At 37.8% G+C, this 27,955-nt stretch overlaps 1 protein-coding gene across 2 annotated transcripts; it reads right to left on the minus strand.

The window, feature by feature from the left end:
• Positions 1-10: 10 nt before the first annotated feature.
• On the minus strand, positions 11-25,176 carry LOC143886756 (uncharacterized). Of its 2 annotated transcripts, XM_077390868.1 has the most exons (7): positions 24,894-25,173; positions 21,224-21,270; positions 16,791-16,947; positions 16,449-16,647; positions 2,735-2,864; positions 947-1,120; positions 11-527 (listed from the first exon to the last, which is right to left on the minus strand). In XM_077390868.1, the coding sequence occupies exons 1-7, from the start codon at positions 25,057-25,059 to the stop codon at positions 369-371; spliced, it is 1,032 nt and encodes a 343-aa protein (XP_077246983.1). In that variant the 5' UTR covers positions 25,060-25,173; the 3' UTR covers positions 11-368. The 2 variants fall into 2 exon arrangements, with proteins under 2 accessions (XP_077246983.1, XP_077246984.1); XM_077390869.1 differs by lacking the exon at positions 947-1,120 and having other exon boundaries at positions 24,894-25,176.
• Between the last annotated feature and the right edge of the window lie 2,779 nt (positions 25,177-27,955).

Here is a 27,955-nt window from a genome sequence, read left to right on the forward strand (position 1 = left end):
ACGATAAAAATTGAAACAATGAAATAAGAATTATTTCTATTAAATAAGAATTATTTCTATTAAACAGTGTAGACCAGAATTAACAAATCAACTTTAGAGTTTGGCACAAATTTGCTCTGCATTTTCTTTGTTCCCTCAGCATCTGCCAAGTACAGAGTTTTTTCATGATGAAAATAGCACAGGCTTGTGGTTAGGTTGGATCAACGGACCCTTTTTTTGTAATATGTAGTACCATAAATACTGCCATCCTAGCTTGTAGATCTACTTATACAAAGCTGGCAAAGTACAAGGGGAAGTGACAACTGTGCTTTGTTGAGGTTGAGTTTTGTTAGGGAGTGCCATAATAGATAGTGTGTATGGTAACTGTTTTAACTCTTTGCTTTCGCGGGCTTCATATCTGAAACCAATGCTTTAACACAGAGCCGTGGCTTGGTGCTGACGAGGTTTGGCGGAAGAACAGAGACCGCAACCACCAACGATCCATGGCGTACCCCAGAAAGGGGTAGTAATTCAACAAGAACTACAAGCTGGAAAAAAAATTTACTATTATAATCAGTACAAAGTAAAATCAGTATCTGAAAAGTGAAAGATTAGCATTGGACTTTTGTGAAGTTGGATACTTCAGAAATTCAACATGTAAAGAAGTTTCAAAACTGAATACTTCAGATATCCAATATGTAAAGAAGTTTTCAAAAGTGAATGGAGGCCTAATGTTTGTGGGATAAGTCAAATAGCCTAAACATTAGGTTTTAGAGACGTAGTGAGCTGACAAACTAAAATAGGTTTCCAGCTGAAAAATATGTATTGTCCAAGATTAAGGGCAAAGGAATGGTATTTTCAGTATGTTTTCTAGGTGAATGAAAAAAAAAATCAACAGAGGAATTTGTATCTTCAACTGTCAAGTCAGGACTAACAATGAACATTACACATAATTACGAGTTGCTACCTGGGGAGATTTGAGATCTACAACTGAGTCTGTTGCAACTTCTTTCACTGCTCCAGCCACAACACTGAAACACTCGTTTCTGTCTACTAAATTCAATTCATTAGAATCTTTTGCATTTTTCTGACCCTTTATCTCTGTTTCATCGATGCCTCTTCTGTTATACCCAACTGCAAACTTGAGAGTCAAGAAAGAAGTTCCATTCAGATTCTGACATGGATACATGATGCCAGTTCGAGTGATTGAAATAGAACAATAGTCAATATATAGGTTTAGAAATACTAGTCATACAGTGGTTCCCGGAACAGATAGTATGGAAACTATGGGTGCAATTCAATTATAAGCATTTTCCTATGATCAGCAACGAAGGGTCACAAAGCTCCAAAGTAACATTGAGACATGCCAACAGATATTACCACAAAACAGATGGTCCAGTAAACTTGAGTGGCAAGACAATAACACTAAAGAAAGCAAAGGAAAATCAAAAGGGTGGTTAAAGATATCATCACATGGCACCTACAGTCAACTGGGCCTCATATTTTGTAGCCGTGAGCAAAGGAAGAGAAGAGGGGAATTAGAAGTAAATGTCTAAAATTTGCCAGTCCTTTTTCTTGAGATATAACAGAATTTTATTAATACCACCCAATAGAAACAGTAAGGGGCAGTCATTTTCAAAAACAAAAAGGAGGGAGAGTTTTGAGGGGGAGGGGTGGGCATCGAAAAAATAGAAAAGTCAGGGGCAGTAACTGTTGGAAATAACCAATCAGTGATAGTTTTAGGTATGATGTATAAATGCTTATGGTGTATTTGTTTACGAATGGCAGTCTTCTAATTAACTTAATGTCAGTATGTATGTTAGTAATTGGCATGGTTTCAAATTTCGGTTTCGGACCCCACCGAAATCGAAATTTTGGCAGAAATCTAGCGAAACGATAAAAACATTATTTTATTCGATACCAAATTTGGGCCGAAATTTCTGTAAAATATTAAATTAATTAAAAAACAGGTTTTTGGGTGAAATTTCAGAATTTCTGACGAAATTTTGGAAAAAAACAAAAATTCGACCGAAATTCAGAAATTTTGGACGAAATAAAATACTATTTCAGGTTTTTGTGATTTTGGTGTCGGTCTCGACCGAACATCCGAAATTTCGGATTTCGGTCGAAATTTAAAACCATGGTAATTAGAGACGCAATGTTATTATGAAAACATAATAAAGAACCCGCAAATTGCTATCCTCTCCACCTCATATTTCACTCTCCCCTCCACAGCAGATTGTGAGAGTTCTGACATGGTATCAGACAAAAAGTGACAAAAGATTCAACAAGAGATTTCCTATTCTTCAAAGTATGCATTTCTCAAATTTTGAAACAGATTTCCTGCGACCTCAACCATTGAGCAACAGGCCCGGCATCCCCCTCAACGAAAAAAAAAAAAGAACAGAAAAAGAAAAAGGCACCTAGTTGAAAGTTGGAACAGCTTATAGTTACATCAGGTTCATAACCATGAATGATTGTTTTATCAAGTTTCGTCAGTGCATTATATAAATTTTGAAAAACAAAAAAAATGAAAAGGTGAAGCCGAAAAGATTGCTAGATTTTAGATCGAACATGAATAGAAATATTAAGATCTAGGAGTGATAGGTGTTGCATGGCTCGGGTGCTAAGTGCCCTGAGCCAAGTGTAATTCAGCATGGCCAGCTCAGAATATACAGGCATGAAGCTCAGTGGTCGAGGCTTTGATACAAAAGCCAAGGTGTCCAAGTAACACTAAGACAGACAAAGATGATACCTTGATAGGCCTTTCAAGTTTATGCCGTTCATCATCCAAGTATTGTTGGACAAGCTTTGATACAACAGGACGGAGATCCTTCTCTTTTAGACTACAAGTCACTTGAATAGGAAGAATACGATGGCACCATCTGCACCAAATAAATGACACATCATTCAACAAGCATAATTAATTTTTAGAGGTGTATGTTGACAGGCACAAGTTCAAGCATGTTGATTGTAGACATGGAGCAAAAGTGTTGAAACACTGCAACCTGGGAAAAGTTGACACAGAAAGGTCAAAAAGGTATAACTTCAATACAAACACTTTTTAACCTTGCTATATAAGAACATATCTTTCTATATCTAGCAATACAAAAACACTGTAAGCATATAAACCACATAAAAGGCAGTTGAAATGGGAAATGACATTTCCACCTCCTTTTATTGTATTTTATGTATAGTGACCACTGGAAGAGGTAATGTTTATCTCAACAAATAATTCATAATAATAAAGTGCAAAAAGTAGAAAAAAATGTAAGGAACGCTCTCTCTCTCTCTCTCTCTCTCTCTCTCTCTCTCTCTCCACGCCAGTGACTGTGAGCCTGCAGTTCTCTCTCATCTTCTCTGACCATGGAGGTTGCTGTGAGCGGGTAGCGTGGCTCCAAGATTTTCCATTTTTAGCATTTCTGCTTCGTTGCTTTGATAAAAAATGGTGAATGGCACCATGAAGAGCATGAGCAACAATTATTCAATGTTGTTGAGTGATCCACATCATTCTAGATGAAATCCATATAGTTTGGATTGTGGGTTTTGGGTTTAGAAGATTAGAAATGTATGATTAACTCCAGCCTAGAATGGAGTTGTGGCTTGTGTGTCTAGAAGATTAGAAATTTGTCGGTGGTTTAATCATACACTTGCCTTGATAGGAGCATGCGCTTCAATTTTATAAATATGGATATCATAAAATTAGCAGAAAATGGCAGAGGTTTAAATAAAAATGGTTTCTGTGGCTGGTGTCCTGTGGGCTTTGGAAGGAAACGATGGGTTTCATTTTCATACAAGTCTGAAATAAAATTGAGCTTTTTCTGCTTTTTTGTGAATTTTACAATTTCCCTTTTCGATATGAAATCTTTTGATGGACAAGGACCCAGATTTTGACGTTCTTTTCTTTCGCTACTAGCTGCTTGCTCTTTAATTTGTTGATAGATGAGAGAGTTGCAGATTCTTCCTTTTTACGCCAAAACGTAAAACCCGAGATGTGGGAGATTGATTGTTGCAAGTTGTATTTGATCATGTCTTCAGTGGAAACTATAGAAATACAGAACATTCTCCAATCAAGGCATCCCTCGTATGATCAAATACAACAAAACACAGAGGAGAGCTGTGTATGCAGGAGAATACAAGCTGCGAAAAATCAATATGTTTCTATAGTTTTTTTTTTTTTTTTTTTTTTTTTGAATGACGATGGCAGGAGATTGGGACACAAATAATCATTCACATATGGGAAAATGGTTCGTGAGGTCGAGCGCGTGAAAGGTTGCACGGTAGAGTTTAAAAAACGTGTTTCATTGGTCGTTGCAAGTGGGTCCCAAACTTAACGCATCCAGCGTCTTCAACCTTAGGGTTTCAATAGCATAGCAAAAACTATTTTCTCTTCTTAGAGCTTGTTCTCAGGGGGAAAAAAGGTGATTTGGTTTTTTAGAGAAACCCTAGGTGCGAGAGAAAAGGGATCTTCAACCTCGCAGCATCATCTTCACAGACTGTGAGACAATCAGGAATCTTCGGCCTCTCCTTTCCACTTCAACCTCACGGCATCTTCAACATCTCCTTTCCACAGGTATGCCCCTTATCACATGAATCTCTCTCTCCCATCGGGTTTTTTTTTTTAATTAAAAAAAGGGTTCTCATGCTCTAGAGTTTGCCTCTCTGGGTTATCTGTCGAGAAAGGTAAACCCTAGTGTTTCTAAGGCCTTGTTTGTTATGGATCTCAAGAAGAGGATGCTAAGGCCCTGTTTGTAATGGATTTTGAGAAACAACTGAGTCCAAAAATTGATTATTGGACCGAAATTTATGTTTAATTTTGACTCTAATAATCAATTTTGAACTCTAATATTTGTCCTAAAAGTTGTGGTTTTTTTTCACACTTCTGACTCTTTAGAACAGAACATTTCAAGCTGTAAAAAAAAATTTAGAGCAAAGTATGCCCTCCTGTCATGCAATATCATTATTTGATTATTTAACTTGTATTTCTTACCGAAGATAGGCATGTTACATGAATTATATTTTTATTGGATGCTCGTATAGTAAATGCTTAGTGTTTGTGTGTGGCTCCTTGATTTTTAGTTTTTGTACTTCAGTACAGAATTTCCATATGAGCTTATACATCTTGAGTAATGGAAATAAAAATGTTCTTAAAAATAATTTATACTTGTGATTTACTCTATGAAGGTATGAAATATGGCTGATTTTTCGTCACAAGCTTGTATGTTTGTTGTCGAAGAAGTTGGTGCCTCATCATCGGGGTTAGTTGATGACGCTGTGTCGTAAGCTTGCGGCTTATCAATTAGTGAAGTTGATGCAAATTGATTAATTTGTATTGATGAGGAGAGAGATCCGAATGAAGGTAATGTAGTAGAAGTTGGTAATGATGGGAATGACGAGGGGAGTGTAGAGAACAAGCCATTTGTTAGCCAGGTTTTCAAAAGCGGAGAAACGGCCTATGATTGTTATAATGTTTATGCGTTGATTAAAGATTTTGGAGTACGAAGATCGAGTACATTGAAGTCTACAAAAACACAAGAAGTATATGTATGTGACAAAGAGGGTTGAAAGAAAGAGCCACATGATAAGAGTGTTTTTAAAAAAAATGTGAAGGCGCGTTGCATTGTCAGAATGGATTGTAAAGCGCAGATAGCGATAAAATTGAGAGAAGGGAAGTGGGTAGTGAAAACCTTTGATGACAATCACTCCCATGAGCTTACACCTCCTCTAAGAAGCCACATGCATCGTTCTCATTATCAACTACATAAGATGGAAAGTTGTAGGAATTTGATGGATTCTTTCCATGGGATAGAGAAGCGGCCAGCTGGTATTGCAAAGTCAATTAATTCATTATGTGATGGAGTATCTGGTGAGGTCTCAGCAAACCAAGTGCACTCCCATTTGAGAGGACAGAGGAAGAACAATATGAGAAGACACTGTGTTAGTGAACAATCGTCTCAAACAAAAACAAGCAGAAGACCCTAACTTTTATTTTCGTTTGGAGTTGGATACGGAGATGACATTGCGATCTATGTTATGGGCAAATTTAAGAGCGAGAGATGCTTACATCAACTTCAGTGATGTAATTGTATTTGATGTGACATACAAGACCAATAGGTATTTGATGCCCTTTGTACCCTTTACTGGAGTCAATCATCACAAGTAGTGTATTGCAGTGTTTAAAAACTCGTTGACTCGGCACGGAACTCAGCCGAGTCAACTCGGTTTCGTGAAGACCGCATTTTGGAGTAGCAGACTCGGCGAGTCCGGGCCGAGTCAAACACGAATATTACTTTTCTCTTGGATGGGATCGACCAGCAGGAGAATCTTGGCGATCCGTGACTTCTCCCACTAGTTGATCTTCCCAAAACATATTTCTGAATCTAAGGCTTAAAAGAACAAAAAAAAGAAAGATCCGTGCTTGATTTATTCAACAAAAATGATACGATTCATACCTATAAATCTGTGTTGAATGTCTCACATTTCTATTCATCCAAAGAAAAGCTCAATCTCCCTTAGTTTCTTCACTTTCTTGTGCAAAAACCTTTTGCCATTGCCTTCATCCACTGTTTTCTTTTGTGGAAGCAAACCCACATCTAAAGCCTATGATAAACCCTCCTTGCGGGGTTTCCGTTTCCTACTAGTTGGGCACTTGGGCCTTCAATTTTCGGCAGAAGAAGAAAAATTCTCTGGTTTTCGTGCATTTCTTTGTTAGGAGGAAGAAGAAAGGTTATTTTCTAGTTTCCTTATCTGCTAAGGTAATGAAATCCTACAATAAAGTATTTATTAGGGAAATTATACATCCGGCCCTGTCTTACCTGGGACAGCCCCCCATCTTTGTAAAAGAACAGACATAAACACATGAAGGTGGCTGTCCCAAGAAAGAAAAATGGGGTACAGTGCATTAAATGACACGTTGGGCCCTTGTTCTTACTTGGGACAGCCCCTTAAAGTTAAAGAAATGCTACAAAGTACAAAGTACAAACTACAAACACACTTGAGGACCTTGAGGTGGCTGTCCCGAGTAAAAAATGGAGCACATATAGTTTTAACTTTTAATAAAGTGAGGAGTGCCCGAATCAAAATACAATAGTGCTAATAACATTTCCCTAAAAAAAAGGAAAAAAAAATTCAAAATTGCTTTGACAGCCAGACCCATTTAATGCCATTTATTAAACACAGGCATAGCATAGCATAGCATAGGTGTATTGGGCGGCTACCCATTTTTCTATGAAAAAGTTATCTGCAATTTAAACTTTTAATGTTGGATAATCCAAACCGTTGGATAATCCCCTGTCATATCTATTTTAATTGGTTTGATCATCTGAGCCGTCCATTTGATAGGTGACAACGGAAGTAGGTTATGCTCAAAAATTCATTTCAATGTTGGATTATCCAAACCGTCCATTAGATGGGCCATAGCCTAAATAGGTTATGCCCCAAAATTATTTCCATTGGTTGATTCTAAGTAGGTTATGCCCCAAAATTATCTCCAAAAATCCTATGGAAATGATTTTTGGAGTATAACCTATTTAGGCTATGGCCCATCTAATGGACGGTTTGGATCATCCTATGGTGTGGGCCATACCATACTTTTAATAAAGTGAGAGTGCGCTCATAAGAAACAGTAGTGTTGATAACATTTCCATCTGTTTTTTATTTTATAAGAATTTGCTACCAAGCGTCTCCTATGGCAATTTCTCGGCAAGTGGCCATCGTGGTGCAAAGATACACACAGGGGCGAATGTTGCTAGCAAACGAAAAAAAACGAAAAAAAGTAATCATTACACAAAAAAAAGTAAAATAGCTAAATTATAAGGTTTTAAATGAAAAATTACCTAAAAATGGTTATAAAATTGTAAAATTACGAAAAAAATACCAATAAAATATAGAAGGTTATGACAATTACGGAAAAAACAGATGCTGTCAAATCAGAATAATTATTACAATCCCCATATTTGCGGGTGACCCGCGGGTTGACCCGGCCCACCCGCGGGTCACCTAAATTTTGACCCGCAAAAATGCGGGTCATTTCCTCACCCGACCCGTGGACCCGCACCCGCATCACCCGCGGGTTGACTCGGCCCGACCCACCCGTTTGCCAGGTTTAAATGTGAGCCTTACAGTACTTATTGAAAAATAATACATCTGGTATATTTTTAGTATGGCTCACGCATAGGATGATCCAAACCATCTATTTGTTGGGTCAAAACATCAATAGGTTGTGCCCAAAAAAATGATTGCCACAAGATGATCCTAAATCTATTGATAACTGCATATTATGGAAAGTTCTATAGATCAGAGGGTTGGGATCATCCTATGTAAATAATTTTTGGGCCACAATGCATTTACATTGTGGCTCATCCAATGGACAGTTGGGATCATGTTATATTTTAAGCCATATAGTACTTCTTGAAAAATAATGGACTATAGGGGATTACACCATATAGAAACTCATATAATCTAATCCTTTATTTTAGTAATGACAATCCTCTCCTATTTTTACACTTTTCTAGATATAGTGACACACAATGCCTCTTGATCCTGCATGAGAGCTGGGACAATGTCAAATCCACCATCGAGAAAAATGGTGCGTTGTATTTATTGTAACAAAATCACTACCGGTGGGATTAATCGCTTTAAACATCATCTTGCTAAGTTACATGGCAACGTTGCCGGGTGTCCAAGCGTGCCTGAACAAGTGATGAAAGAAATGAGAGCTGCGCTCGAAAATTATAAAGAGGAGAAACAGGCAGTAAAGAACGTGAACGAACATATTGCTGAAGAACGAGGCACAAAAGAAGAAGACATGCTAGATAGAGATATGCGTGCGGCGAGGAAAGCTAGTCAACGTACATTCTTTATGGAAATGGAAGCACAACGCATCGCACGAGATGGAGCTGGCCCATCATCAGGACCTTCACGTAGGTCAGATGCAGACCCGTCATTTGCACCTAGACGTAGGTCTAATGCTGGTCCATTTGTGGCAGCACGAAGTTCTGATGTTGGCCCATCGGCGATAGGGCCCACAGGTACGGGCAGAGGTTTTCGTTCAGCCTCTTATCACGAGGTTCCCACAAGGACTGGAACTTTAGACCCACTTACGTTTGTACCCCCATCACGACAACCTACTTTAAGAGCAGTATGGGGGAAAGACTTGAAGAAGAAGTTGGGCAGGGTGGTGGGAAGACTATGGTATTTTGCCGGACTGTCATTTCATGCGGCTTCCAATCCATACTATAGGGCGGCCATAGAAACAGCGCAACAAGTAGGACCTGGAGTTAATCCACCAACTCCATACGAACTTGGAGGTCCCATATTAGATGCAGAGGTTGAAGATGTCAGACAATATGTTAATGACTTTAAAAGAATATGGGACAGATCGAGATGTACAATTATGGCCGATGGCTGGAAAGACATCAATGGAAGGACACTGATAAACTTTTTGGCATATTGTCATCGAGGGACAGTGTTCCTTAAATGCATTGATGCTTCAAGTGAGCAGAAGAACGCAAAATATTTATTCAAACTATTTGACAAAGTGGTTGAAGAAGTTGGAGAAAAATATGTTGTTTAGTTTGTAACTGATAATGCAGCGAACTATAAAGCAGCTGGAAGACTATTGATGGAGAAAAGAAAAAATCTTTTTTGGGCCCCTTGTGCGGCACATTGCATTGACTTAATGCTGGAGGAGATAGGAGACTTGCCAGAATTAAAAGAGTGGATTGAGAAAGGAAGAAAGATAACAAAATTTATTTATAATCATTCACAAGTCCTAAATTGGATGAAACATCATACTGGTCAAAAAGATATTATTAGGCCCGCTGTCACACGATTTGCTACCGCATACCTATCACTTTCTAGCATAAATGAGTGTCAAGCAGGGTTGAAAAGCTTGTTGGCTTCGAGAGAATGGAATGGATCCCGCTATGCAAAACTGGCAGATGGAAGAGAGGTTGAACAAATTATAACAGATCGAAAGTTTTGGGAAAATATTCAGCGAATCATCAAAGTCACACAGCCACTTGTTACCGTGCTAAGAATGGTGGATTCGGAAGAAAGACCTGCTATGGGGTTTATATATGAAGCTATCGATCGTTCAAAGGAGGAGATACAAAAACTAACGAAAAACTTATGCAAAAAGTTGTGGGATATCATTGACAAGTGATGGGCAGCGCAACTCCATCACCCTCTTCATGCAGCAGGTATAAAAGCTAGTTTTTTCTAATGTAATGTTGAGAATTTTTTTGGTAAAAACATCTGAAAATTCTGATTAACTTAACTTTTGCAGGCTACTATTTAAATCCAATATTTCAGTATGGTGGTAGAATGTCCAATCACCCGGAAATTATGGAAGGGTTATCAAAGTGCATCAACCGCTTGGAGCCAAGTTCCTCAAAGCGAATGAACGCATCAATTCAAGTATAAATGTTTACCAATCAAACATAATTTATTCATTATAAATTCCTTTCATTAGATTCAATAGTATCTTATGTAGTATTACTGATGCATTCTCTTTTTATTTATAAGCTTGCGGAGTTTCGCTATGTTATTGGTAATTTTGGGAGTGAAGATGCATTGAGATCCAAATCGGCAATGGACCCAGGTAATTTATTACGATGTAATTGTAAATAACATATGATTACTATTTGACATGATTCTATCAAATTCATATGAATAATTATTTTTTACGTTTTTATTAAATATAGCGGAGTGGTGGAGTTTACATGGTACTAAGCATCCTGAATTGCAAAGGATTGCTGTGATTGTGTTAAGCCAAACTTGCTCATCTTCAGGATGTGAGCGCAATTGGAGTACATTTGCTCACATTCATCCAAAGAAGAGAAACAGGCTTGCAGTGAAGAAGATGGAAAAACTAGTGTATGTCCATTACAATTTGAGATTGCGAGAACGAAATGTCAGAAGTGGTCCCAAAGGTCCAATCGATTTGGATATAATTTTTGCTAAAGAAAATGCTGAGGAATGGTTAGTTGAGAAGGAACCACCACTTTTAGATGTTCAGACAAGTAGACGAAAAGAGATGGAATGTGAGGAGTCACCGACAAATGAAGGTGGGTCAAGTGACTGTTCTGATAGACATCAGCATTGCATAAATGATGAGCCTAGTGATAATGATGATGGTGATGGAGACGACGGGGGTGACTTTGCAGTTTATAATGAAGGTGTTGATGAGCCCAACCCTGATGCGCATGGAGACGTTGCGGGTCATGAATATTTTGTTGGATCTGATGATCAACATGATTATGATGACCGTGATCCGTATCAACACTACACTGGGGACGTTGACGCTTATGATTTGCATGGTGCTCTAGAGATGGATCCGAATATTGGCTATACATGGCAGCATAATATAAACACATTTGGCATATTTCCTGAATATTCTGAGAGTAACTCGATTGATAACCATAATTACACCGACCAAAGAATCCATCAATTTCCATATAGCCACTACGAGAGTGGCTATGATCTACACTACTGATGTGCCTACTCTTATATTCACCGAGAAGAAATTGTCTGAGCGGAAGCCCTTGTAAAATTTTGAATTTAATGTAACACAATGCATGTATTGATCATGGGCTATCTTAGGCTCTTTTCCTTTTTGTCACCATATCGACTCTTTGCATTTTTGTCAAATATAATGTATTCATTTTTTGTAAAAAATATGATCCATTTCACTAATGATTTAGTTACTAATGATACTTTAATACTTATTTTTACATTATTTCTATTTCTAAGCACTTAGTTGAGAATGTGGTGTTTGGGAATACATTTCCGCATCGGTACTAAATTCCTCATCCAATCTTCGTCGTTTTGATGTTAGGCACCACCTCCTAAACAGAGTTATGCCTTCCTTACCCTTTTCGCTCATAGGAACTCCACCCACAACTTGATATCTTGCATCAATTGTCCATCTCTTTAGTATGTAACACTCAGGAATAGAGGTTAAACGCTTCTTGTAAAAAAATACAGAGGATGTGTTTGCATAAAATTCCTTCAGTCTCAAACTTCGCGCAATCGCATGTCGCACATACACCTTCGGCATCATCATATATAACCATGCGCCCTTTAGCCAATTCAAAATCATCACACTTCCGTACTACTTTATAAGCTGTCGTAGTCCCATCTTACTACACTTCTTACTCCAACAATTATTACTCCCATTGAACTCAGCCATAAATAGATCAAAAATTTTCCTCGTATAGCATTTGGCAGCATTTTTTGCCAATGGGCTACTAGTAGTCAATGGCACTTCTAAATTTTTCGACTTCAAATCGTCTTCTGTTTCATTCTTACGTCGATCAACAAGTGTCTTATCGTATTGATCTATGAATTCATGCAAATGAGTCCTTAGGTTAACAAATCCATCGAATTAAGCATTCATGCTTTCACGGCGCCCACTAGAAGTCATGCCTGTAGCGAATGTCTCTCTCAAATATGCCGGCACCCAGTAAGTCTCTACCTCTCACATTTTAGCTAACCATTGCTTATCGTCGATCTTATACTTCTCCACCAACTTTTCTCATTCCATCTCACATTCTCTTATTCCACTCGTGTAATAATACCAACGCTTGTAATCGTCGTGAAAGTCACTTTCTCCCTGTCGTATAAACATCACATTCTCCAATAAGTGCTTATTGATATGCCAAGAACAGAAGCGATGACGGGTATTTAGGAATACAGTTCTTATTGCATTTCGTATGGCGCCATCTATATATGTTATAATATCTCCTTGAGCTTTCTTATACATGCATGTCAGCCATTACCTAAATAATCAAGTGAATGTTTCCTCGGTCTCATCTGCTAGGAGTGCACATCCAAATAAAATACACTGCTTGTGATGATCGACTCCAGTGAAGGGTGCAAAGGGCATCAAATACCTATTGGTCTTGTATGTCATATCAAATACAATTACATCACTAAAGTTTATGTAAGCATCTCTCACTCTTGAGTCTGCCCAGAACATAGATCGCAATGTCCACTCCTTATCTAACTCCAAACGAAAAAAAAAGTTGGGGTCTTCAGCTTGTTTTTGTTGGAGATGATTGGCCACTGAGACAACATCATTTCCCATATTGTTCTTCCTCTGTCCTCTCAAATGAGAATGCACTTGGTTTGCTGAGACCACACCAGATGCTCCATCACATAATGAATTAATTGACCTTGCAATACTAGTTGCCCGCATCCATATCTCATGGAAAGAATCAATCAAATTCCTACAACTTTCCATTTTATGTAGTTGATTCTGAGAACGATGCATGTGGCTTTTTCGAGGAGATGTAAGCTTATGGGACTGATTGTCAATAAAGGTTTTCACTACCCACTTCCCTTGTTTCAATTTTATCACCATCTGCGCTTTACAATTCATTCTGAAATTTCGACGCAACCTTCACATTATTTCCAACAACGCTCTTATCATGTGGCTCTTTCTCTGAACCCTCTTTGTCACATACATACTTCTTAAATATTACATCTTGTGTTTTGTAGAATTCGTTGTACTCGATCTTCGTACTCCAAAACCTTTAATCAATGCATAACCATTATAACAAATCATAGGCTGCTTCTTCGCTTTCGAAAACCTGGCCAACAAATGGCTTGTTCTCTACTCTTCTCGTTATTCCCATGATTATCAACTTCTACAACATTACTTTCATTCGGATCTCTCTCCTCATTAACACAAGTTACTCTATTTGTATCAACTTCACTGATTGATAAGCCGCAAGCTTGCGACACAGCGTCATCAATCAACCCCGATGACGAGGCACCAACTTCTTCGACAACAAACCCACAAACTTGCGACGAAGAACCAGCCATTATTCGTGCCTTCATAGAGTAATGTACAAGTACAAAATTATTTTTAGGAACATTTTTATTTTCATTACTCAAGATGTATAGCTCGTATGGAAATTCTGTACTGAAGTACAAAAATTAAAATACAATGAGCCACACACAAACACTAAGCATTTACTACAAGAGCATCCAATAAAAATATAATTCATATAACATGCATATCTTTGGTAGGAAATACAAGTTAAATAATCAAATATTGATATTGCATAACATAGGGCATACACTGCTCTAAATTATTTTTTACAGCTTGAAATGTTCTGTTCTAAAGAGTCAGATGTGTGAACAAAATCTACAACTTTTAGGATAAATATTGGAGTTCAAAACTGATTATTATAGTCAAAATTAAACATGAATTTCAGTCCAATAATCAATTTTTAGACTTACACTTGTTTCTCAAAATCCATTACAAACAGGGGCTTAACATCCTCTTCTTGGGATCCATAACAAACAGGGCCTTAGAAACACTAGGGTTTGCCTCTCGATACAGATAACCCAGAGAGGCACACCGTAGAGCATGAGAACCCTTTTTTAATCTAAAAAAACGATGGGAGAGAGATATTCATGTGATAAGGGGCATACCTGTGGAAAGAAGATGTTGAAGATGCCGTGAGGTTGAAGTGGAAATGAGAGGTTGAAGATGCCGTGAGGTTAAAGATCCCTGATTCTCTCGCACTCTGAGAAGATGCCATGAGTTTGTCCTTCTCTTTTCTGTCAGTTTGCCGCAAGATTGAAGATCCCTAGATCCCTTTTCTCTCGCATAGGGTTTCTCTGAAAAACCAAATCGCCTTTTCCGCCCTTGAGAACAAGCTCTGAGAAGAGATGATAGTTTTTGCTATGCTATCGAAACCCTAAGGTCGAAGACGCTGGCTCTGTTCTAAAAGGCGGCCGCCTAGGCGCAGAAAAAACGAACCACCCAGGCTCTGTGCATTTAAAAAAGCGGTCTCACCGCCTGGGCGTTATTAGGCGGCCGCCCAGGCGACGCCTGGGCGCTGAGCGTGGGCCTGGGCGGGGCGGGTTTGAAGACTCAGATGAAGATAGTCTTGGTCTTGGAGGGAGAGGACAATGATTGGTGAAGACTGAAGAAGTGCTTGGATTTTAATCTTTTTTTTGTCATGGATTTGTGTTATATTGTTAAATACTTAAATTATTAAGTACTTTATGCTTAATTTCTTATTATGTTTTTTACTTTTTGTTATTATTTAATGTTTAGTGCTTATGCATAAAATGGTTTGGATTGTTATGTATTCAAGTATTTATATTTTATATAAAAAAATGCAAGATATTATGAAAATATATTAATATCTAAAAATAAAAATAAAAAGCCTAAAAATGCCTGGGAGGTCAGCCAGCCGCCCAGCTCCGCCCAGTGCTTTTTAGAACACTGGATGCTGGATGCGTTAAGTTTGGGACTCACTTGCAACGACCAATGAAACACGTTGTTTAAACTCTACCGCACCAACCTTTCAAGCGCTCGACCTCACGAACCGTTTTCCCTATATATATATATATATATATATATATATATATATATATATATAGAGAGAGAGAGAGAGAGAGAGAGAGAGAGAGAGTGTGTGTAAATGGGTGGAGAGGGAGAAGATGAAGCGAGGAACTTTCCTCAACAAATCATGCAGTTTTTCATTTTTCATTTTTCTTTTATTTTCTGATAGAGATTTCATAGAAATGGGGAGAAGAGGGAAAAGAAAATGAAGTGAGGAGCTTTCCTCAACAAGTCAAGCGGTTTTTCTTTTTCTTTTTTATTTTCTCATTGCTTGTTGGGGTAACTCGCTACAGGTTGAACCTGTTTGTGGACACAGAGGTCAGTAGGGGTTGTAACGGCTAATTTAAATATCATTTCCTTATTGAAACAAAAGAGAAAGTACATCATATTATTGCCTTGCTTTCATGATGCGGCGATAGCACATTCTTCCATAGAATATTAAACACATTTAAGTGCTAGTGTTATACAGTTTTTAACTTGCACAGACATGCCACTTGGCAGTTTGCAAACAGAACAACACATCGGTTCTTACACCATTGGATATAAGAATTAAAATGTAAAGACAACACTTGGCATGGTGAATAGAACAATGGTGGAACCAACATTCTTTGACTTGAGGCACACACCCATTGCAAAAGGTAAAAGCTTATAAATGATAATATCTCGCAAAAGAAGAAGAGGATATACCATTTCAAAAAAAAAAATGGAAGAGGATATAGGACCTAAAACTACAATATCAAAGGACAAATAAAAAAAGGGACTGCAATAAATAATCATTGTCGACCCCTTGTAATTGGAATTTGACTATAGACAGAAAATATTCTAAACTGATTATCTTCACAGGAAGTAAGAAGTCAGTGACATTTAAGGTAACTAAAAGGGAGCACAAGTTTTCATGACTTCCACATAAACAATTATTTTGCTTATGACTCAAGTGTTGCAAAACAGAGGTCATGGGTTCACTCCCACCTCACAAGAACGACACCAACAATATCAAGTTTAGGTATTTAGGAAGAAAAAAAAGCAAGTCAAATGACAGAAATTTGGAAAAAAAAAAAAAACAAAGAAATAAAACATGACCACTAGTAGGTATACAACTTACAATGGTGGTCTCAAAGTCCCAGAACCCAGACAAAGAAAAATATCGGACAGAATATCAACAGTGTGCTGACAATGATTACTTGGGAAAGTAAAGAGAAGTAACCCGCTCCTAGTTAGCTTCACCAATGAGAGAACGGGACTGTCTGCCTCATTTCCATCTCTCTTAGTAGATAATAAATTAGTCTCTCTCGCAACTTCCCCTGGATTCAGAGATTAAAAGTAAGATTCAAAGGTAACAAGGAAAGGTTTTTTACCATAGCTACACTACATGTGACGGAAACCCTAGCATTCCTACATGTCAAAGCCAATGCCCATGGAAGAATTTTTTCTACAAAGTCATTACCAGAAGTCCCTACAAGATTGTTGGCCTCGTTACTTTTCGCACTCTTGGCATCGTCCCCATCTAATTTCTCAGGGCATAATTTCCTTTTTTCAAAAGAAACATTTACATCAGATGGTTCCAACTTTTCAAAGGCATCACAACCTGAGGAGCCCAAGTACTGCACCAAATCCAAAAAAATGTATATTACCACTATGTGAATAACTATCCAGATTCTTAATTTAGCAATATCTCAATAAAAAATTTGGATGGACAGAATTCAGGTAGAAGAGTAGTCCAAAAATCAATCAGAAGAACTCGATCCAGTTGGCGGTGATGATTTCCAAGATATATAATAGTAACAGTTAACTAGCATGGTAAAGTGAAATAAAAAGTTTCCAATAAAAAAATAGTTCAAACTTCAAAAGTCCAAAAAACTGTAACCTGTGCAAGGACATTTCATTTTTCTAGGAAAGTGTCACCAAATCATAGGTGTCAACTTCATGTCAAACATGTCTCAATTAGGCAATTAGGAAGAAGCTAATATATATTTTCCTGTTGATATTTCTTATATGCAAATAGTTTCACATTTTCTATTATTTGGCTATGCATTTTACTATCTGTACAAGTATGTTCGTGATAAATACCTTTTTAATATATGTATCTATCATATATTTTAAAGTCTTATAATATAACTCTCACAGTCTGTTAGGTTTCACGGTTCATCACGTTTGACAACTTGTGTCTGTGCCCACCATAAACACATTTTCATGTCTAAGATACATAAGCTCTAACAAAACATAGAGAGAAGATCCAATGAGGGATAACACATGGCCACATCATAAGTATAAGGTTCATAAAGTGAATAGGATTCAAACATGGTGGACGCAAATAACCCAATCAATTGACCTAAGTACAGAGGCAAAGGAGAAGGACCAATGTGCAACACATCCCAATCATGTAACCCTATAATTACGAAAAGGGACAGCGCTGACATAAAATATCTTTGATGCTATCCCTTGCACTCAGGCCAACAATATCCTCGAGACTTTGCTAACCAAAAACTGATGACAAGCAATCATCTTGGTTCTTATAAAAAACAAACTATAAAGATTAGAAAATATATCCCAAAGACATTGCCTGGATAAGAAAAGGTTTCTCCAATAAGTGTCAGAACTCACACTACATCAATGCGCCAACATACTCTCATGGAGTATCAGATTATTGGCAATCAGAATGGTGCTCTTACTATCCCAAAAGAGAAGAGATAGAGCTTGCAAATGAAAACACCAGTTAATTAGGGAAAAATAAAGCCAAAAAGTTTAAGTTGTTGAATGAGACATCGCTTGATATTCAGCATCAGCACTAACAAACTACAATATACTGCTTCTTATCTCTGCGAGAGAAGAACCCCAGAAATACTCATCCAAAAAAAAAAAAAGGAACCCCAGAACTACAACCAACCAGTAACAAATACTGATTGGAGTGATCAGAGACCCAATCAAAATCAACATCTTAGTACCATGGGGTGCATGGAGAAGGAAACGAGCACCGGAAATAATGCCTCTAAGATATCCAATACAAAAAGAACATCATCCAAATCAACTGACCAAGGCATCATAATAAACCCACCAAAAAATGTCCGCACATGGAATGTCAAGCTGGGAATAGTGAGATAAACATGGTTTTAAACTTCCACCAAAACTGACAAGAAACAAGTGAAATGTTTATGCTTCCTTCCCCGCCGAAAAGAGTACAGAAACTAAAAAGCATACCGAAATCAAAATCGTGATATTAGTGGTATACTATATCAATATGTGTTCCATATTTATATTTATATGAATTGCATGTGAAATGTAATATATGTATTATATATGCATTACATGTGAAATGTAGTATGTAATGTGTTAACTTACCAACTTCTCCAAAAGCTTAAGCTGTTGGAGAAAGGCGTTATTTATCTTTTATACTTTAACACTCCCCCACACATGTGGCCCACTTGGCAAACAAGTGGCACATGTGGTCCCACTTTGGGCCGACCATTGCATGTGGATTTTGCTATCCAGGAGGTTTGAACTCGAGACCTTTGGCTCTGATACCATGTTAACTTACCAACTTCTCCAAAAGCTTAAGCTGTTAGCGAAAGGAGTTATTTATCTTTTATACTTTAACATAATGAATTATCATGCATGAGTGACATCACATGTCACTAGTTGTTTGATGTTGTTAAATCATTATGGATGATTGTATTGCTTATGTGATGGCATCAAAATATTTATTCGTGCTTATTCTAGCATTTCATAAAGTGTCAACTTAAAATTCGATCATTTGTATATGTTTGTGTGACTCTACAGGATTTCCACTGAAATTTCCAACCAAAACCAAAACATTTCTGTTTCCGTGATGTAGAGTTAGTTAAATTTATTTATTCTGCTCTGTTTGGTTGCCAGTTAAAATTTTGTCCCAGGAAGAGTTAGTTAAATTTTGGTCCCATCCCATGTTTGGTTGCCTTTTAGCACTAGGTTTATTTTAATCCCACTCTTGTAATGATTACTTGTGGGGTGAATTTTTTAATCCCACTTTTGTAATGATTGCCTTTTCATCCCATCCCAAGATAACCCCAGGAACAAAAATAAACTCAGGAATCAAAAATAAGCTTGAGAAGAATTTTTTTCTACCCAACAGTTCAAGCAACCAAACAAAGGTTTTTTTTTTCCCACCATAATCCGGTCAACCAAACATGGGATTTTTATTTTACCAGGATACTTCTAGGACTTTTTTTTACCACCTATCTCCCAGGGTATTTTTTTTCTCCCACATAACTCCCAGGAACAAAAAAAACCCGGCAACCAAACAGAGCATAAGGGGCCCGTCATCAATTAGTCAGAGCTTAATATTAAGCTTAGAAGGTGTTTCAGTCACTAGGTGTTCTGTGTTGTTAAATCATTATGGATGATTGTATTGCTGTGATGGCTTCTACGTATGTATTTGTGCTTATTCTAGCATATCCGAAAGTGCCATCATAAAATTCGATCATTTGCATATGTTTCCGTGATTTTACAGGATTTCCACCAAAATTTCCTCCCAAAACCAATACATTTCTATTTCAGTAATGACCAAAACTGAAATTTAGAACCTCGGCGGTAAATCAACTGTCCATGAGTAGCACGTAGTGTGTAGGATCCATAAGGGGCTCGTCATCAATTAGTAAGAGCTTAAAGGTGTTTCAGCTGTCTTTACACCAGAGAATCTATCTTGAATAAGCAAATATCCAACATATTTCAGCAGAGAAAGCAGATAACCCTGGGGAGAGTATGCTGCCTCAAGACAAAAAATACTTGGGATGATGTAAACCCTTACCTTTTTGCTTGTCATCTGGTAGGCATGCATACTGTGTAGTTTAACTGTAAGCCTATATTTTTTAATAAATAATCTTAGTATGGCATAAGTAGCATAACCTTGTTTAGATAGGGATATATATTTCATACAGTAATCTAACTATAAGGCATGTCGGGGTACTAGGTTTCCTGGGTAGTCTCATATCTGTACAGTATGAAGGTTCTTAAACCAGCATGTATATCCATGCTAAAGTTAGTTACATAGCCTACAATGTATTTCTTGACTAATCATGTCAGTAGAAAGCATAAACTTCAGAAAAACATAAAAGATGAACTTCTCACAATATTTTTAATTGCCATGATACGTGGACATTAACTAGCGTGTCGAGTGCCGACACGGATATGAAGTGTTCAACATAGCAACCCCAAAAAATAAAAAAATAGAGACACGCCCGTACACACACATACATATCAAATTACATAATATAATCATAGTTTGCGAGAAGATAAATGTCTATTCATTTAAAAAAAACTATTAAATCAAAGGATCAAGCAACTACAAGTGTAAAATTAATATTAGATAATCAAATTGCAATGCATTCATCAAACTGTCTCCTGAGTCTCCAATATGCAATGGGAAAAGAGACGCCAATAAGAAACAATTAATATAGCATTGGAACGAGAGTTTGTTTACGTTTTAGGTTTGAGGAGAAAGAGGGGAGTGGGGGATATAGAAACAAATACTAATTAAAGAAGAGTTTATAATAAAATAAGAGTTATAATAAAAGAGGTAAACACAATATTCAACAATAAAGCATTATTTTAGACTTCACAGTTGACACAGTGCAAAAACGTTTCGACGAATCCACATTAAATATGACACTTTAAGTAGTACATTTACAAGTGTTGAAAGAGGTGTTGACGGGTGTCGACGCGTGTCAGCAATAAATTCAAAGTATCGGTTAAATCATAATTTAATTGCCATTCTAATGCGTTTAAAGCCATAGTTAGTAGAATAATCTGTTTGCTGTTAGTATATTCACTGCATAAGCAAACAAAATACAGCTAGAAGTAAATTACAATAGCATGATATCCAATAATACAAGTAAAGGTAGTGACCTTTTCAAGGATGGAAATGGCTTCTTTGGTGGCACTTTTCTCCCGTTCTGACAAGAATAAAACAACATTCAAATTCTATTCTTTTACCAGAATGAGAAATATAGCAACAAAGTAGGGGGGGATGACATTCCATACACAATGTACCCATGTTTAAGAGGTTAAAATTCCTTAATGTGAAAAGTAAGATTAGGGGCATGACACCAAAATCATGATAACAAAAAAATTGAAAGATTTGAAACATAACCAAGGAAAGGCAAACCCATAAGAATTGACTTGACAACAGGACATAGTAGTTCATAAAATTGTATATGGAAACTCCAGATGAAGTCTATGAATAGAAGATTAAGATGTTATATCTCAATAAACATGGGAGCTCCCTTGATCATATGATCGAGAACAAACTGGACATGGGACATGATAGAACCAATTTAAGAACTTTCCATCTCTCTAAGATTGGTCATCCGGACCTTGGATATAGCAACTTCCCCCAAATTTCAGAACCGGACGCATCAAGTCTTGAGGATATATTCACTAGAGAAGAGGTCTCTAAGATTGTATTTAGACTTGTAAGGCACTATGCCCTGACGGCTTTATCTCAGTTTTTTCCAAAAATTTTGGGAAATTACTGAGCCAGAGTTCATGCAGGTCATGGTTGAGTTTTGGAAATTTATCCAAATTAGATTAATTGGTGGCGTATACGAACTTCTATATGAGTCCTCTCTATTATAATTAAGAAAGTGATGTTTGTTTTAGTAGCCCTTAATTAGAGTGGATTTGCCACTAATAGACATTTTGGTTGGAATTTTTGTAGCTAATGAAGTCATCGAGTCAACCAAAAAATGAATTAAATGGTCTATTTCTTCGGTTCATTTCTCCATAATCATTAATGGTAGGCAATACGATTACTTTTTCCTCACTATTTCCCCTCTAGAGGTCTTAGACAGGGAAGTCCACTATTTCCATTCTATTTACCTTGGCAGCCTAAAACATAGGGTATATTATCTCAAAAACTGCAGATAATAATATTATTAAGGTTACTGAGTTTGCCTTGATGGTCCTTAAATCTACACCAATAGTACGTCAATGGCGCTAGTTTTTTCACCCAGGCCAACCCAAATCAAGCATTTCATATTAATATCTTACTTGCATTTATTGAGGAGGCAACTAGACAAAAAGTAAATAAGGGAAAATCATAAGTGGTCATCTCAATATCAGTCAACTAACTACGAATACTTTTGCCTCAATCATTGGTTTTAAAGCACATGCCCTTCTGATCAAATAGCTCGGCCTTCAATTGAAGGACGGCTCACTTAGCTCTCATGATTGGTATCCGGTCATTGAAAGAATTTGAGTCCAAACTTGAGACATAGAAGACTACGCACTTGTCCTTTCCTTGAAGACTTGCCATGCTAAAGACCGCTCTTTAGTATTCCTACTTATTCCTTATCGATGTATAAGATCTCGTCTTTAGTGTCAAATAATTTAGAGAAAATCAATCAAAGTTTCCTCTGGAATGATGATTCGACTTTCAGGAAGGTTCATTTAATTAACGAGAAACATGTTGACAACATAAGATGTGTGCTGGTCTGGGGATAAAGAACATCAAAATGGAAAACTCGGATCTGAGTGCCAAATGGTGGTAGAGATTTCCATAATGAAGAGAAATTGTGGACTAAGGTCATTTATGCTAAATACCAATGGGAGGGGAGATGAATTCATCTTAATGAGTGGATGAGTGAAGGCTCCATGATACGAAACACCTATAAATCCCAATTCTTGACATTCAATTCCAGTGTGACTTTTTGAGTTGGAAAGGGGACAAAATTCTATTATTGGTTGGATAAGTGTGGTGAGCCATTGGCATTAGTTTTTCCTAATCTCTTTTCCAAAGCACTCGACTCTAGAGCACCCATCTCTAATTACATGGATAATGCTGGACCTATGAAGGTGATCGCACCCATCCTAGGGGAAGGGACTTCCCTTGGGGCCTTTGGATGAATTACTCAGTCTATAAAAAAGGCTTCAGGGCCTATATTTATTGCTTGATGAATACAAGGATGAGTTTATCTGGCTTCTCGATCAAAGTGGGGTATTCTTGATGAAATCTAACAATAGGATCATATCCAAAAGTCATAGCTTTTCTAAGTACCCAAAATCTAGAAATTTATGGCTTCTCCTAGAGTGACTAATTTCTTGTGGTGTGTTTACCATGGGAAATCCTAATGGGGGCCCAATTAATTAAAAAAAAAGTGACTCACATCAATGTCTTTTCTGTGATATTACTGTCAAATCCCCACTTATCTATTTATTCAATGGGATTGGTCTTATTAGCTATGGAGTTATTTCTGTGGGTGCATTTGGCATCCATGAAGACATAGATGATATTTTAACTAACTATAACTCTAGGGGTGTAGTGGAGAAACAAGATTGGTAAAAAACGGATAAGACTGTATCTAGAATACTTGTTCCCATCATTTTTTGGTGCATTTGGAGTCCATGAAGACATAGATGATGTTTTAACTGACAATAACTCTAGGGATGTAGTGGAGAAAAAAGATTGGTAACAAAAGGATAAGACTATCACTAGAATACTTTGTTCCCATCAATAATTTGGATAATCTGGAAGGAAAGAACTAAAAAAAGAAAAAATTAACTGGTAAAGAAATGGTTTGGGAAAAGTAATTAATTGGATCATTGTGAGAGTCTTTGATCGGGCATTATCGGGCTTTCTTCATGATATTATTCAGTATTGGATATCTATCTGTGCCGAGTACTCCCTCAACCAAGACTCCTGATATTTGGTCCACTCCTGTTGGTGGATCAAACTCAATTTTGATGGAAGCAGTAGAATTTCAATTAACACTACTTTTCAATTGGCTGGTTTTGGGAGATATTCGCAAACCCTAAACTAACGTGGCATATCAAGCACATAGGACGTCTTAAATGAATAAGGGGCTCAAAAGATGTTCCTTTAAGGAAGGTGATTTGGTCGTCAGTAATCTCGTGGGAAATTCAACGAAGAATGGGAAGGACCATATGTATTGGAAAAGGTGTTGCCTATCAGTTAATTTTTGTTGAAGCATTTTTCGAAAAGTACCATAGGATGATCCAAACTGTCCATTTGATAGGCCACAACATAAATAAGTCATGCCCAATAAATCAATTCCATAGGATGATCCTAGCCCTTCGATCTAGAGAGGAACTGCATATTATGTAGTATCTGTTACGTGCCTATATGGGTCTCACTTGGAGTGGAATAAATTAATTTAGATGTTAGCAATTTCTAGGATTTGCTTTGTGGTTGTTTGGTATGTGTAGAGTCTTAGAGATAGGGGTTAGGGGCTTAGGGCTTCTATCTTGGCTTGGGTAGGAGTATCAGATGAAGTAATCAAGTGGGTTTTCAATAAAATAACATGTAACGAGTCCTTTTCAAATTAATGAAGAATTTTATCCCAAAAAATTATGTTTTGAGCACAAAGGAGAACCGACCCTTCCCTTGAAGTGGGTCAAGATGATGATTTTTCCTCTCTAAGAAGATCAAATCAGTAGCGAACCAATTTGGGTCTGTAACACTAACCATATTTATATAAGAGAACAATCAAGAAACAAACCAACCAAGTTTAATGAAAGTAAGAAAGAAATAATTAAAGGGGGGAGAAGGAAATCTCACTAATAGTGCAGGTGATTAGGAACCCAGAATGGTTGTGGTCCAAGAGGGAAGAAGGGGCTTTGTAATCAAAGCGAGGAATGCTTATTACTGTTGCATGTTGTTCCCAGGGTTTCATATCCTCTTTTCCTTTTTCCTCCACTATATCTTCTTCTTCTTCTTCCCTCATCTCTCCCCCTTTTATGTTTTGTTTTGGGCTTTAAGGAACCCTAACCCTAACCCTTAAACTCTAACCCTAACCCTAACCCTAACCCTTAAACCCTAAAGCCAGTAGTAAACATAACACGAGCAGCTTTACGCTTTCAGATGTTGAAAGGATCCTACCTATTTCAAAAAAGATGTTGAAAGGATCCTCTTATTACCAAGGGGGGGTGCATTATCCTACAGGGGGCCGAAAAAATCATCTCCCCCGCTTTAAAATGGGAGCTATGTGTCTATGTGAGACAGTGAGAGACTGAGAGGACCTTATGACGAATTCTTTAAGCTTATACGATCGAAACATCGTAAGAACTATTGGACCTGGCAAACGGGTGGGGCGGGCCGGGCTGGGTTTCACCCAACCCGTACTGGTCCGGGTGGTACGGGCCGGGTCATAAATGACCCGGAATTTTACATGTCACAATTTGGTGAACCTGGACCCAACCGTATGGGCCGAGTGGACCTGCGGGTCACCTGTTTTTTTTCGTTTTTTGCTGTTTTTATTCCCACACTATAATAAGTTGATCAAAACCGTCAATGTGATGAGCCATGACGTAAATAGGTTGTGCCCAAAAAATCATTTCCATAGGATGATCCTAACTTTTTGATCTATGGAGGAATTGCATATTATTATTTATGGAAACCTCTATAGATCGGAGGGCTAGGGTTATCCTATGGAAATGTTTTCTAGGGCACCACTTATTTACGTTGTGTTCCATCACATGGACGGTTTAGATCATCCTATGATGTGGTCCATATAGTACTTCCTGAAAAATACGGGACCATAAGGGCTCACACCATATAAAATCTTCACCATTTGGGTTTTTACAGGCACCCGCAGGTCCACCCGGCCCGGCCCAGTTTTGACGAGACCTGTACGGGCCGGGTCTGACTTCAACGAGCCACTAATTTAGTGACCTGACCCGTAGATTACGGCTGGGTCTGGTGGACCCGCGGGTCACTTTTTGCCAGGTCTTTAGAAGGCTGTGTTTGGATTGCAGGAATCAGGATCGGAATCAACATCATATTCTAATTCTCCGAAAAGTAGAATGGAAATAAATGGCTACTGATATTGGCACTATCATGTTTTAATAATTGCACAAACCCAGCTTGTGTTTTCTTTATTACGTGGTTTCTAAGAGCTTGTTGGGAACTATAGTGGCTTTTGACAGCTGTTTAAATAATAAAATACAATACGGATTTAGTAGCCAAAAAAGAAAAAGAAAAAATTAATTAAAAATTCTAATAAAAATTTCAGCCTGATCTGGAGGAGTCAAAATATCATCTCTTGTGTGGAAAAGATTCTAGCATTTTCCCCCTTTTAATTCCAGCACAGTGACATTTTTTGCCCTAATGATTCTGTTCAATTTTTTGAAACAAATGTTAGAATAGGGTGGAATCGAAATAAGATGCCAATTCCAACGTCTGATTCCGATAATTCAAATACTCCTTATTAGGGCTGCAACTCGAGCCAGGTTTTACCCGACCCGCATCGACCCGACCCGAAAATAGCCTGGGTCGGGTTCAGGTTTCATGGGTTTCGGGTCGAGCCGGGTTCAACATTCAAAAGCCCGCATGAATCTCGGGTCGAGCCGGGTTTGAAGGGGATCGACCCGACCCGACCCGAGTTACATAAGTTATAGTATGTACATTTTTTTCTATCGATAGTTAAAGGTTAAAGGGATAATTACATTTACACCCCCTCTAGTTTCTGACACATCCACTTCCACCCCTATAGTTTAAAATGTGACAAATACACCCTTGTAGTTTCAATTTGTTTAAGGTAGGCCCTCTCAGCTGAAGGTTCATCCATAGATTGAAGGGTTAGGATGATCCGATGGAGCTGATTTTTTGGGCACACCCTATCTATGTCAGGACCCATCAAATGAACGCTTTGGATCATCCAAACAATGTGGGCCCACATTATTTGGATGATTTTTTGGTAGTGTTTGGATTCGGGTAGGGGCCCACATTATGTGGATGATCCAAAGCATTGTTTGATTGTAATTACAACATTGTTTGATTACAGCATTGTTTGATTCAAGTGTGATGTGAGTGTAATTACATCATTGTTTGATTCAAGTGTAATTTCTGCTTCTATGAGTTGAGTTGCCTTGCCAAACAAGAATTTTCCTTAAAAATTTGCGTCAACGTGAAAAAACCCGACCCGACCCGAACCGACCCGAGATTTATCATGGGTAGGGCCGGGTTTGGGAATCGTGGGTTTTCCGAAAAAAAACCCGACCCGAGATATTTCTCGGGTAGGGTTGGGTTCTCCAAAACCCGACCCGCCCGACCCGAGTTGCAGCCCTACTCCTTATGTCCCCATACTTGTGTCTATGTCACATCCGACTACATTTTGGTTGCATCTAGGTGCCCCAAGGACACTCTAATGGACCATAACTTATGTGTCCCCCCTATTTAGATTTGAATCCGTTCGACTATCCAAGCCCTTTGGCAACCTTAAACTGCTTACATGTTGGTTCTTGATTCACAATTTTTGGTGAATTGCGGTGAGCTCAAAGAGCCCCAAAACTAGGGTTACATGTTGGTTCTTGATTCACAATCTTCATACTGTTGCTAAAAGAAAAAATCCACTAAATAGTGGTATAAGTCCCTTTTGGTTAATGAAAAATGAGCATGGTCCATCTAAATGATATTAGTGTGACCTAGATCACAAAATCACACTTACTAGATGAAGCCTGAAGGGTTAATTGCAGTAAACAAACCCACCCACTTGATTAATTAATATTCCTAGATCATAAAATCACACTTACTATATGAAGGGTTAATAGTAGAAAATGAACCCACCCACATGATATTGGCATGATCTTTATTTAATCAACAGGCATTATCATGGAAATGAC

Source organism: Tasmannia lanceolata, unplaced genomic scaffold, assembly GCF_043159265.1.
Source record: "Tasmannia lanceolata isolate RefF3 unplaced genomic scaffold, GAP_Taslan_0.1 ptg000011l, whole genome shotgun sequence".
In the NCBI taxonomy this organism is placed as follows: domain Eukaryota; kingdom Viridiplantae; phylum Streptophyta; class Magnoliopsida; order Canellales; family Winteraceae; genus Tasmannia; species Tasmannia lanceolata.